The sequence below is a fragment of the Hipposideros armiger genome, unplaced genomic scaffold (assembly GCF_001890085.2).
Source record: "Hipposideros armiger isolate ML-2016 unplaced genomic scaffold, ASM189008v1 scaffold_454, whole genome shotgun sequence".
NCBI lineage: Eukaryota > Metazoa > Chordata > Mammalia > Chiroptera > Hipposideridae > Hipposideros > Hipposideros armiger.
Window position 1 is genome coordinate 1,009,175 of NW_017731804.1, and position 13,415 is coordinate 1,022,589.

Below are 13,415 nucleotides of genomic sequence, written 5' to 3' on the forward strand. Positions count from 1 at the left end.
CTCAAAAATTATGTGATGTTAATTCTGCCAATTCTGTTCATTTGAAGCAAGTCCCTCAGGTCAGCCCATGTTCAAGAGGAGAGGAATTAGACCACTTTTAGATAGAGGAATGTTTTCAAACGACCCCACCCCTTTATCCCACATGGTAATTCAAGACTTTGTGTTAATAATGCCATAACTAGTGAAGAAAGGGGACTCCCTCCTTGCCTCCACTATGAAAATTTCGTGTCAGGTTAGGTCAGGTGCTAACCCTTTGGACCAGTTACTGTAGCCAAAGGGGTGAAGCCCTGTCATTAGCCAAACACGTTACCCTGCATGTCCATGTGAGGAGGTGGGTACACGTCTGCTATGAGGAGACGGGGAGCTGGTGCTGAGTGGATTAGAGTGGTAGCCAGTACACTTATTGCACACGGGAAGCCATTAGGAACGACTGAGAGCAACGTATGATGTCAAAATGAGGGGTGTTAAAAATATGCAAGAGGATTAAAATGAGCATACTGAGCAGAGTTTGTTGGTTTAGTCGGGNGGCCGGCCCGGGAGCCTTTTACTTTTAAATGATCGCTTAAATGTGAGCTTGTTAGGGACGTCTTGTTTAAAATCGCAGCCCCACCGTCTACCTGCATTCCTGATCCCCTTAATTGCTTCTACTTCTTACTTCTTTCATAGCAATACTCACTTTGTATGGCGCCATAAAACTTACTAATTATCTTTATTTTTTGTCTTCCTATACAAGAATGTGAGTCTGGAGGGCTACGAATTTTGTGCTGCATCTCAGCCTGATACCTAAGAGGCACTCAGTAGATATTTGTTAAATGGATCGTGTGGCTGGAAGCAAGTGCAGGTCACAGTGGCAGTACAGAGGGAGGACATTTAACCCTGACCGGAGGGGGCGATACCTGAGCCAGCTGTAAGCCAGGCAAAGACGGGATGAAGGTGTTTTTCAGGGAACCAGCCCAAATCCATTCACTGATAGGACAAGAATCCATATCAGAAAATCCCTGGGTCTCCCATTGAGAAGAAAAATAATTACAAACGAACTGTTGGTGCTTCTCAGACAAATGATGGGACCATTGAGTCTGCATGTGGGTCAAATAAGACAAGGCCCTTTTGTGTGATGGGAAGCCTGTGACCCTTGGGACTCCTACAAGGGCTTTAGGAAGCCCTTCTGTCACACTTCCCCAGCCTGCAGGAAAGCCTGCGTCCTTCTCTTGGTGTCTCTTCCAGTTTTGCTTTGTTTATCTTCACAATTTTAATGTGATTTTTAGAACAGAGACCTTTTGGTCAGGTCAGGAAATTTATATTCCTTTTCAAAATGCATTTTTTTCATGCAGATAAGTGTACAGTGTGATGTTTTTGTTTAAAATAACATTCTAACTCTGGATTTTATGCTCAAATTATACCCATATAACTTTTTTTTTGAGAAACTAATACATCTGGCACTGGAAAAATGTACATTTGTGGTTCTTTTTAAAAAGGATAAAGTTCAGTTTTGAAATAGTTTCTAAATGCTGTTAGCTTTACTAAAATAAGTTTGTGTGAACACTGTTGTAATTCGGTTTTCATTTTTCTCCCTTCAAAACAACATAGGTAAACTCCTTAAGATTAAAGCTTCAGAAACTCCAAGAAAAAGCAGTTGAGGATGATGATTATGATAAGGGTGAGTTTTACTTTGTTTATTGATTATTTGTTCTTTTCCCCCAATGTCCCATTTCTCGTTCCCTCCTTGCTCACCTCACGTGCATCGTGCAGCCTGTTCTCTGTGTCTCTGTGCTCGGTGACACTGGATTACTTTACAGAACTATTGTTGTGTGGATTTCAAAGCACTTTATGAGCATTAATCCTTTGGGTTATAAGTATAACTTTCGTGATTGTCTAGAAACATGAACTACCTGCAAACAAGTTACATTAACTCATTATCTGCCTGCCTAACTTATGATATATCCATTTGTCCAAACATATTTGTTGAACACCTGTCATGTGCTAGGCAAGGTGGCAGGGACAGGAAAGCAAGGAAGACAGTCTCTGACCTTGTGATGTCTGTAAGATGAGCCCTCACAGAGCTTTCTGACTCCATACTGTTCAGGACCAGAGACAGGAAATGGGGTGGGTCTGAGAGATGCCACGCTGTGCCAAATGGGTCAAATGTATCAGATTTCTATGAGGATGGCCCCAAATACCCAAGGTAGAAAGGAGAAGTCACAACATGACACCAGAAGATGAAGGAGTTGGTGAGCAGCCAGAAAAGAATGGTGGAAATGAGGCACCCCAAATAGGAGCTGGAGCAGAAGCAGAGGAGGGCTGGCATGGTGACTGAATGCACACAAGGTGGGCTGTGTCAGAGGACGGGTTTCAGCTCTGGTTGGCTTGGGAAGAATCTTAGGCACTTTGGATGCTGTCTGCAAGATTTCACACTCAGTTCTGCTGATGTGGGGACGAGACAGCGTAAAATAACTCCCAGGCTCCCCCAGACTCTATGAACTTGATAGATACTCCTGGTGATAGTCAAATTCAGCACACCCAGGATTGGCCTGGACATAGGATGTAGATTTAAGGATTCTTCTGGAAGCTGCTTAGTCTTGAAGCTTGGGTCTTCAACCTAATGGAACCCTATCTGGTAGTCCTAGTGAATACTTCACACACCACTGGAATGGGGCACTACGGGAGTGGGGTGATTGATTTCCACAAGGAAACAGGTTGCAAATCCTATTGCAAGAAATACCCGGAGCCGATGCCGTGTGGTGTTCTCATCACATACAGAATTGAGGTTGCATTTAGAAAGTGACGGGGAGTGTCTGAAGTGGGTTTCTGCAGGGTCTAGTGCTTAGAGTGGCACGTAGTAGGTGATCAATAATTTCTCACACATTGCACGTAGTAGGTGATCAATAAATTCTCTCACGTCATTGTGAAGTCATTAGGGAAGTTTGCACAGCATTGAGGTGGAGAATTAGTTTTATTGGGATTTGTTGAAATAGGATTTGAGTCAAGTTTTCTTTCTCATCTAGTTTATCCAGGGTTACTATCAAACACTTGAAGATTTCTTGAGATTCTTTCATACTCGGCTTTTACAGTCTTTGTGTGGATACATGTCTTCTTCACTGTCAGGAGCAGCGGTGCTGCTGTGTTGTCTTGGGAACAGGTCTGCTGGTGTCTGAGGTTCGCCAGGGGAATCACAGGGTGGCCTTATCTCGTTGGTTTTGTCCCCCTCCCTCTCTCCCCCCTTCCTGGCCTCCCTCCTTCCCTCCCTCAAACGTGACTTTGTGTTAGAGAAAGGAGCAATTGGCACAGAATAGAAGTTCCATGTTTTACCTCATTAAAATCCTGGCACGTTTACCCACTAATGCCATGTGGGGAAACCGTCTCAGGGCTGTAATTACATCTCTCCCTTGCTAGGGAGGTAAAGTTAATATTTCCTTATGGCTTTGCATAAACTGGGAGGGATTGGCATAAAAAGAACAGCCCTGCTTGGTATTGGCTTAGGGTCTTTCTCCAGGAGGCTCAAAAGGCTTCGTTGGTTTCGTTGCATTAATGCTTGTCCCATGTCTGTGGTTAGCAGAAGGGCTAGTGTGAGACCTCTGAGCCATACGGGAGGAGAACCTGCCGTCCAGAGCTGTGGGGCTGTGACATGCCGGGCGGGGGGAGGGCAGGGGGAGAGGAGAGTGTGGACAGCGGTCTTTAATGTGGTTGCTCCTCTAGTTATTCCTGCACTGACTTGTGGTCCATAACGTCCCCTTACCCGCCACCAGTCCACTAGTGACCACACCACCACTTCACACCTGAAGTGAATGAGGCGAGCTTGTGAGAAAGAAAGAACATTTTTGGGGTTCGCCGTTTCAGTGACTGCCATGGTGTGACATTTGGCATAGCCGTCTTTTCCCTGCCTGTGTAGAATTTCCTTCTCGGAGTCAAAAGTGCCAGCACTGAATTAGTTTCCCTTTCCTTTGTCTCAGCCAGTATCTGTGATGACAAATTTCTAGCACATTAAAAATGTGAGGCGTTGAAAGAAAAATGGTCACAGCAAAGGCCAAGCGTAAAACCACTCGAGTAACCAGCTTTTGTCCAATTTGCCAGAAGCTCCGTTTTGTCATGAGCAAGATTTCTCTGCCCACAGCTGCTCTCCGGTGACAGTGTGCAATTACCCAGCCTGACACCCCTGTATTCATGGGGAGCTTCCACTTCCAGACCTCCTTCAGGGCTTGGCATCTGCGTAAGTCACATGCTTAGCATCAGAGCCCCTGCTTCCTCCTCTCAGAACTAGAGATGTGATTGAGCAAAGTCCACAGGTTCCTTTTCGAGAAGAGAAAGAAGAAAACAAGAATCCAGCCATTTTTGTATCCCCAGGACTGCCAGAGTAGATGGGCGGTGGATGCCATTTGGGGACCCAGGGAACAGAAATGCGAATCTCGGCAGCCCGTGTTGTTTCTGTCTGACTTAAAAAGTGGATTGCATTTGGCACCTTCCCAGAGAGACCTGTCCTGGAGACCGGCGCTGTCAGATGTTCTCAGAGAAGGAGCAGCCGGAGCACAGACTGGACGCGAGCGCGCCTTCCGTCTGCAGCCCTCGGCGCACACTCTTCCTTGGCTCCCTGCACCCAGCGTTGCAGACCATTGTCACCCTGGCCTGTGTCCCATTGCTCTGAGGGGTGCTTGCAGTAAGAATCACCTTGTCCTGGGGTGGGGAGGCTCCCGTTACAAACAAAAACAATAGCTCGACTTCTAAGTAGTGAAGAATGCCAGCACACAAACCTGCAGACAAAACATCAGCTGGAAGTCTCTGTGGGCTGAGAGCCCAGCACTTAGCTACAGAATCATAGATGCTCCTGTAAACAGGAAGAGACGCTAAGGCAACGTCACCATGAGACGTAAGTGGCACTTGGTACACATGCGCTTTCTACGTATGCTTGTTTTAATATTTGGCTGTCACACACCTGGAGGCTGTGCACTGTCCCACACGTCATCTGATCACATCCCTGGGTCACTGGGGCGGGGAGGGGGGCAGGGATCATAACCACCCATGTTTTTGGGGCGAGGCCGCAGAAGCTGCTGAGGGGACAGCCTTGGGCTCTGGCCAGCCACCCACTTTGCCTCCCGTCCTCAACAGGGTCCAGAGTGTTTTGTACCCCAGTGTGGAAAACTGAGCTTAAAGGACTTGTGGGGACAAACCCTAGCCAGGAGGTTTCTGGGTTCTGGAAACTTGGCACATGTCAGCTGGGGAGGAGATGGACAAGGGCCCCACACTGGGGCACACCCGGAGATGTGCGGTGACTTTAAATAATTAGGCTGCTAGGAAATCAGCACTCGCATTAGACCAACTTACTCTTCAGCATTTTTCTCTTAGGAGCGAAAGCTTGTCTGCCTCCTTTCATTTTAAGTAATGAAATGGGAGATGAGCTATGCCCAAAAGCAAATGTAGAAAGCACATGTGGATGAAATGCCATTTACTTCACCTGGTGACGTGCCTTAGCTTGTCTTCCTGTTTACAGGAGCGTCTATGATTCTGTCGCTAAGGCCTGAGCTCTCGGCTCTTAGAGGCTTCTGGCATCACCATCTGCGTTTGCAGGTGTTTCCTGAGAGCTAAGGGTGCTGTGAGTGGTGTCACACCTACCTTTGATTTGAGCCTCGTGCACAGACCCAGACGGCTTATCTGCATGTGACACGCTTTCCTTCCATTTGTAGCACGCAATGGTTTCAGAGCGACCCCTTTCTTCCCTGTGTTCCAGCTCGGTGCATCCCAGCTCCTTCCTGGTAGTAGGGAAGGGACTGGTTAAGCCTCATGGGGCTCTGCAGGTAGCAGCACGGCGGAGTGGATGTCCCTTCTTGATGGCCACGTCACAGTATGTTCCCCAGGCTGGTGGGCCTCTGCTTTGCCTTCTGTGACTGTGACGAACTCGGCCTGTCCTCCAAGGCTCATGTGGGGTGTTGTCACGGTGCCTTATTCAAGGTTAAATGTGCTGCTGAATACAAAACACCAAGACAAAGAAAAATACCTTTTCTCTCTCTCCTCTCTGTAACTAGGTACTTAGCTGGAACTTGGAAACACGTTCCTAAGGAGTGTTAACAGGTGGCCGTGCAAATCGTGGACATGACATCTTACTCTCTACGTATGTGTCTATGAGAGTCTGCAAGTGACAGTGTCTCAAGCTGTAGAACCTGGTTATGGGGCAGGATGGTGGGCAGGAAGACGCTCTTGTACGCGGAAGACTGAGTTTGAAGCTGTCCTCACAGGTTGGCTGCATCCTGCGGCCTCTTGGGATGGCTGAGAGGCTGGCTGGCACCCAGGACAGAGAGCGGCTCACCTGAGAGATGGAACGCAGCCGCTCTGCAGGTGGCCAGACAGGACAAAGCAGTGACATGGAGCGTCTGAGGCCAGCTTACTGGGGCAGAGTGATCACATTTCTGTGAGGGCACACAGGACTTCAGAGATAGAAACAATTTCATTTTATTTCTCAAGTGTTTTCTCCTCTTTCTACAGATTGAGAAACAGATACAGAACTGAAGGGATGTGTCTGTGATCAGGGCCCAAAGTTGAAATAGGACTGAATCTTCCCACTTCAACCATTTTAGGTACTAGCAATCTGTTTATGGTACAAAAGGTTGGTTTTCCTTAACAGGAGGGGTTGTTAGTCACCCGAGCTGCCATACAAAGTGCCGCAGGCTGGGGGCTTAAACAACAGATACTTATGCCCTCACAGTTTTGGAGGCTGGAAGTTCAAGATCCAAGTGTCAGCAGGGTTGACTACGTCGGAGCCTCTCTCCTTGGCGTGTCGACGGTCGTCTTCTCCCCATGTCCTCACAAGGAAATCCCTCTGTCTGTGTCCTCATCTCCTCATCTTGTAAGGACACCAGTCAGATTAGATTAAGATGCACCCTAGTGACCTCTTTTTAACTTCACTGTTTAAAACCTTATCTCCAAATACAGTCACACTCTGAGATACTGGCGGTTACGATGTCAACATATGAATTTTTGGGGGATACAAGCCCATAACAAGAGGCCTAACAGACTTAGGGGAGTGTCAAATGCTAAGCATATTCAGGTGTTTTCACAAATGTTTGAAAATAAAGATTGCAGATGACATGATCTTACATATAGAAAATCCCAAAGAACCCACAAGAAAATCATGAGAGCTAATGATCTTTCTATACACCTGTGATGAACAATCCAAAAAGAAAACTAAGAAAGAAATTCCATTTACAATAGTATCTAAAATAGTAAAATAATTGGGAATAAATTTAACCAAGGAAGTGAAGGATTTTTACACTGAAAATTACAAAACATTGCTGAAAGAAATTAAAGACCTAAATAAATGGAAAGACACCTTCTGTTCATGGATAGGAAGATTTAATATTGTCAAGATGTCAGTACCACCCAAAGAGATCTACAGGTTCAACTCAGTATCAAAATTGCAATGCCCTTTTTTTTGCAGAAAAGATGATCCTCAAATTTATATGGAATTGCAAGGGGTCAGAATAGCCTAAACAGTCTTGAAAAATAACAAAATTTTGGAGGACTAAGACTTCCTGATTTCAGAATTTACTGTAAAGCTACAGCAATCAAAATGATGTGCTGGCATAAGAGAGATTATAGACCAAAGGAATAGATTTGAGAGTTCAGAAATACACTCATATGTCTATGGCCGATTGATTTTTGACATGCGTGTCAAGTCCATTCAATGGGGGAAAGAGTAGTCGCCTCAACAGATGGTGCTGGGACAACTGGATTTTCATATTCAAAAGAATAAAGTTGGATCCCTACCTCACGTCATACACAAATTAACTCAAAATGCTTCAGTGACCTAGGTAAAAACCATGAAACTCTTCGGAGAAAACATTGGGGGTAAATCTTCATTTTCTTGGATTTGGCATTGGACTCTTAGATATGACACCAAAAGCACAGGTAACAAAGGGAAAAAAAGGTAAATTGTACTTCATCAAAATTAAAAACTTTTGTATTTCAAAGGCCATTATAAAGAAAGTGAAAAGACAACTGACAGAATAGGAAGAAATATTTGGAAACCATATATCTCATAACGGTTTAATATCTGGACTATATAAAGAACTCCTACAATTTAACAACAAAAATAAATAAACTAATTAAAAAATGTGTAAAGGACTTCAATAGACATTTCTGAAAGAAGNTTATAAAGTTGACCCGGTGAATCCAGGATCTGGGTCTCCTGATCCTTAGACAAGTAAATCATTTAAAAATTGTGATTTTCTTCTTATAGAGAGGATCTTACACACACACACACACACACATGCACATGCATACATGTGCACATGCATATGTACACACACACATGCACCCCCCACACGGACACACACATGCACATACACATGCACACACATGCACATGCATGCACATGCACATGCACACACGTACACACACACACACACACACATGAATTCCACCACCCCCTTTACATTGTTTACTTGATTCTTTCATACATCCTTAGATATTTTTCTTTAGGATAACATAAACTCTGTGTTTTTCTTTAAGGTTCTAGTTTTAAGGATTGTGAAGCCAACATCAGTTTTGAGAGCGTGCATATGCGTGTGCACTCCTCCCTTGTTCCCTAAGTACTGGTCACGTGCCTTTCATAGCACACATGCATCAGGTGCTGGGGGGTGGCCACCAACAGGGCAGCGTTGCTTCTGCCTGCAGGAGCCTCAGGCTTGGTCCCCTGCTGCTGGACAGCGCCTGCCAGGGCTCCATCTGGGCCAGGTGTTAGCCGTCTCCACCAATGACCCTTATCTCTGTAGTTCCAAGGGTTTGGAACTCTGTCCCCAGAGTCATGCTTGGGCAGGGCCATGACTTCATGCCATATGGAATCACATGGGGGGTTCAGCTGGTTCTACAAAGGACCCGAGGTGCTTCTTGCATGCTCTCTGTTACTATTGCATCTGTGCTTCGGGAAATGTCCCCACTCACTCCAATTTTATTGCTAAAACCTGTGTGGCATCTAAGGACTCTGGGAAGATACTTCTAAAATGAGCCCTGCAGATCCTTCCAAACCTTTCAGCGTCTCCCCACTGTATACAGAGCCATTGCTTGAGACCAGCACATGTGGGTGGGTCCACAGCGTGCGGAAAGCATCACTCTTTATTAGCCATTTGTCTCGTTGGCTGCTGTTTTGTGATTTCTGTTAGCATCGCCTTTGAATTAAAGGTCACTGTTTTATTTGTACTGTGGTGCTTCAGCCAAAAGAAAACAGCTTAATTCCACTTTGTTCCAAGGAACTAATATTCTAACAGGCTTTATTTCGTATGATGGATTCCATCCTAGTTGGAGTGGCTCAGGCTTGTGCAAATAATTGATTTAATCTTAGTTTTTTTGGACTGTGCTATTTTGCCAGGATCCCTTTATGCCAGAGAATTTAAGCTGCTCATGCATGGTGCCATGTCATTAGCCAGGGACCAATTTAGTGCAGTCCCCTTGCCATTGAGTGTCGTGCTGGCGTGTCCTATTTGTCCCCCACAGGAAGGCGTATACACAGCAAGGGGATCTGCATTAAAGTTTCTAAATAATGATAGTGGTTGCTCAGCAGTGCACTCATGCTATCCTGAATTCCATTAGAGACAAATATTTTAAAAGATGTTCTAAAAAAGACAATTAAGTCTTAAAAGATTACAGGTTGCAGCGATGACCATTAAAAGGGCGAGAGAGCCTGTGGTTTCTGATCTCTGACAAGCAGATGTGTCTAGCTCATTTTTCATGGAAACACCAGCAGAGCAAATTACTCATGAAAAGTCTATTCATAGGAACTAATTGAATGTCATGTCCAGTTTAATAGTGAAAACCGAGTGCCACCCATAACCAATAGAGAGAAATAATGAACAGGCATTTGAATTCTTTCATTTGTATGATTTCTAAAAATAGCCTCAATGCCAATAGCATGTGTCATGTTTGAGAGGCACATGAATCTATTAAATGGTCCAAAAACCATTTAACGTATGTGGAGAAAGATGAGGGACTCACAGGTGACCACTTGGATTTGCAATGTTATTGTTCTTTAAGGTGCTGTGGAAAAGGCCCAGAATCATTTAAAGTTGTGTTATTGTTTGACAGAGCTTCCCACGACCTTTTTGTTGTAGCCAGGCTCCTATAAAGAATCGTTCTTTTAACCTCTCTCTTAACGAATGAACATCTCCATTCAGTATACGGAGTCTGTCCATTTACCAGCTATGCATCTAGGTTGCTGATTGAGTTAGTAATTGGCTAAGTGATTGACCCTAAGTGATTTTGGTAATGACTGATCATATATCTAAATCCAAAAGAACATGGCATAAAAAATTGTTTTACATAGGTGGAGCTGCCATTATATTTTCAGTAAGACTTAACACACTTTCAGATTTTACATACTTTTAAACAGATAAAAAAAAATCACAACCAGTAGTGTTTGACTTCAAAATCGATGCTCGCTGAACCCAGGTAGGAACCTTACTTGCTAATGCCTGAATATACCAGCTGACAATTGCCTTTTATTTATTTTTTAAATGTATTCCTAGATATTTTATTGTTTTTGAAGCAATTGTAAAAGGGATTGATTTCTTGATTTCTTCTTCTGATAGTTTATTATTGGTGTATACAAATGCAACTGATTTCTGNTACAACACCGAAGGAATGTCAGTTACTACAATGATAGTCACCAGTAAAATATTTAGATATTATGGGTCTATATAGATGGCCTTCTAAACCTGCTATTTCTATTTTTCTGTTAAATTTGTTTGCAAGCAGGTTATTATCACAGTGCTTTTTGAGACTAGAGAGAAATTGGAAAGCCCGTAGTAGATGGGCTGTTTAACATTTCACAGCAGACAAAGTTATTTTCCGTCACTGCAGTGTATTGGGTGGAATGACCTTTATCAGTTGATGACAGTGACGTAGCAGAAGGGACACGTTTCCACTTGACCTTTGTACAATGTGCCAGCTTGTCTCCCAACATAAAATAAGTTAAATTGACAGGCTTGGTGGAACACTGACCTGCCAGAAGCTTATTGTTGGAAAGGAGACAGGCGCAGGCACAGCTCCCCTGAGCTACAGAGCTTGGTGACTTTCATAGCCCCAAAGATGGCTTTGAAATGATGACCACCTATGTCACTGCCAGAGCATTTAGTGTAATTAGTTCCTCTGGGAGTTTGCTTTTATTTATTTATTCTATTTTATTTTTTTAAAAAAGATTTTATTGGGGAATTGGGGGGAGGGGAACAGCGTTGGGGAATCGGGAAAAGGGAACAGACAACTTGCTGTCCTTTTTTGTTCTTCATTCTAGTTGTGGAGGACGTCGCTTCACTGGCCCAAGTTGGTGTTGTGATCATTGTGCTCTTCCCAGGCAAGGCAGATCGGTTGCCGACCATTGGACGGCCGCTCAGGGTAACTCAAGGCAGCTCACGCTGCTGCAGGTCGTTCAACGCTGGCTGCCAGCCACTCGCAGTAGCTCACGGCAGCCCATTGCAGCAGGGGCTATGCCGTCGCTGGCGACTCACGGCAGCCCAGCTCCAGGTCGAGCTATTGTTCACCATCTTAGCTGTGGAGGGCACAGCATTACTAGCCCACATGTGGGATCCGAATCGGGGCCCTGCTGCTCAGAGCTGGCGTCTCAAGCCAGCTGTTAACCAACGCGCCACTCTGCCGGCCTGGGAGTTTGCTTTTAAATGAGATTTGTTTGTGATGAATTTTGGTGCCGTGAACTTGATGACTCTGCACGGTCCGTGCTATCCTCTTCCCTTGTGTCAGCACACTTCTTCCCTTCTTTGCCTGCAAGTACGTTATTGTCATTGTGCCTTTGAGAGTAGAAAGAAGCTGGAAAGCCTATAGCAGATGGACATCACGGTGTGTTTTCATCTTATCGTTTCTACTGCTTCATTTTGCCTTTCCCTAAATGTTACTGTTTCCCTTTAGTTTTCTACCATCGGGTGACTTTCCCTTGAGGCTGACATGGGAACTTGGTACGTTTGCTCCTTCCCAAGGAGGGCAGAGGGTTCTAGGAAGCAGGGAGAAACGTGTCACGAGCCCGGCAGACCGGCTGGGGCACGGGTTCCTGGGCATCGGCCCACTTGGGTTGCAGCCCTAGTTCGGCCCTAACTTCAGGAGTAACCACAGGCCATTCACTTCACCTCTAGCAGCCAGTGGAAGGACTCCATTTTTGTTTGGAATGGATGGCCGCTCTTGGTCCCAATCGTGAAAATGAAAAATAGGCGTGTCATTCAGGACTTTCCCCAGAGCTGGATCTGTTGTGATGTGAGAAATCATGCAAGATTGCCTGCCCTACCTGCCTCGCTGGGCCCTAGCGAGAAATGAAACTGGCGGCAGGAAAAGTGCTGATTAAAAGAGTGATGCCAACGTGTTAGCTGAGCCTACCTCTGATGGGGGAGCTCTGGGTGGTGCTTTATTTTCTATACAAACAAAAAGAAAACAAAAAAAAGAAAGAAAAAGGAAAAAGTTTTTAAGAGAAAAAATTAGAAGGACATAAAAAATGCTTTGGGAAGCTAGAAATCTAGGAGAACCCTCAGTCCCACAGCTGAATTTGGCCTTAGGTTCCAAGTAAGTAAAGCCGCTGAGATGAATATTTGATGCATATCTGTGGAATCAGAAATTCACTTGCATTTTTGAAATAAGAGTCTGTCTATCAAAACAGTGGGTGAAGGTGTAAACCCTTCATTTTTATTGAAGATCTTAAATGATGAAATGTTAACTTACGTCATGTGAACTTGGGACAGCGACAAAAACTTGGCAGTTGTAAGATGGCGTCTCCAAAAGGGTGCTGTTGCTCAAAAACAAAGCAAAATGAAAGAAAACAAAACCCAAGGAGGGAACAAAAATACTTGAAAGGCACTGCTCTAAGGACTTAAAAACGATACCTCAGAAACTCTGAAACCTTGTTGGGAGAAAGGGAGCCTCTGCTCCATCCGGGCTCCTTTCTCTTTACCGGAAGTGTGACCTTTGCTTGGCCAGAACACAGTAGCTAGAGGTGCTCAGTCTATAGGGACGATGGCATTTGATGCTGGGTCCTGAACAGGGAGGACAAGTGTGCCTCGCTGTAAAGCAAAGCCCTCTCATTGTCCACACTGGCTTGAGTGCCTCTGCGTTGCTCGCGGAAGTGCGGTTTTGTAGTGCAAATGGCAATGAGCATCACGTCAGGCCCAGCCGGGGCGTGCTTCTGCGTCCATTCCCCTAGCGGCGCTCATTTTCTTCTTGGCAGCTGGCAACAATGGGTTGGGGTCCAGCAATGCAAGCCTCAGCACCCTGAACCAAACTCCGATTAATGGCGCTCCCCAAATTTAAATAAAACAAAGCAAATAGATATCCACACAGAGCCAGCCATTACTTCTTTAGACATAATGAGAAGAAAAAGGATTCAGGCGGAAGGATATGCTCATTTAAGATAAGGGTAGAGTCTTGCTTCTCTCTCTCTCTCTCTC

At 44.9% G+C, this 13,415-nt stretch overlaps 1 protein-coding gene across 1 annotated transcript in view; it reads left to right on the plus strand.

Annotated features, from left to right (window-relative positions):
* DISC1 (DISC1 scaffold protein) overlaps window positions 1-13,415 on the plus strand; it is a 280,109-nt gene that overhangs the window by 21,098 nt on the left and 245,596 nt on the right. The window contains exon 3 of the mRNA XM_019665835.1: window positions 1,588-1,657. Coding sequence (XP_019521380.1) covers window positions 1,588-1,657 — 70 coding nt within the window. The remainder of the gene's footprint in view (window positions 1-1,587; window positions 1,658-13,415) is intronic.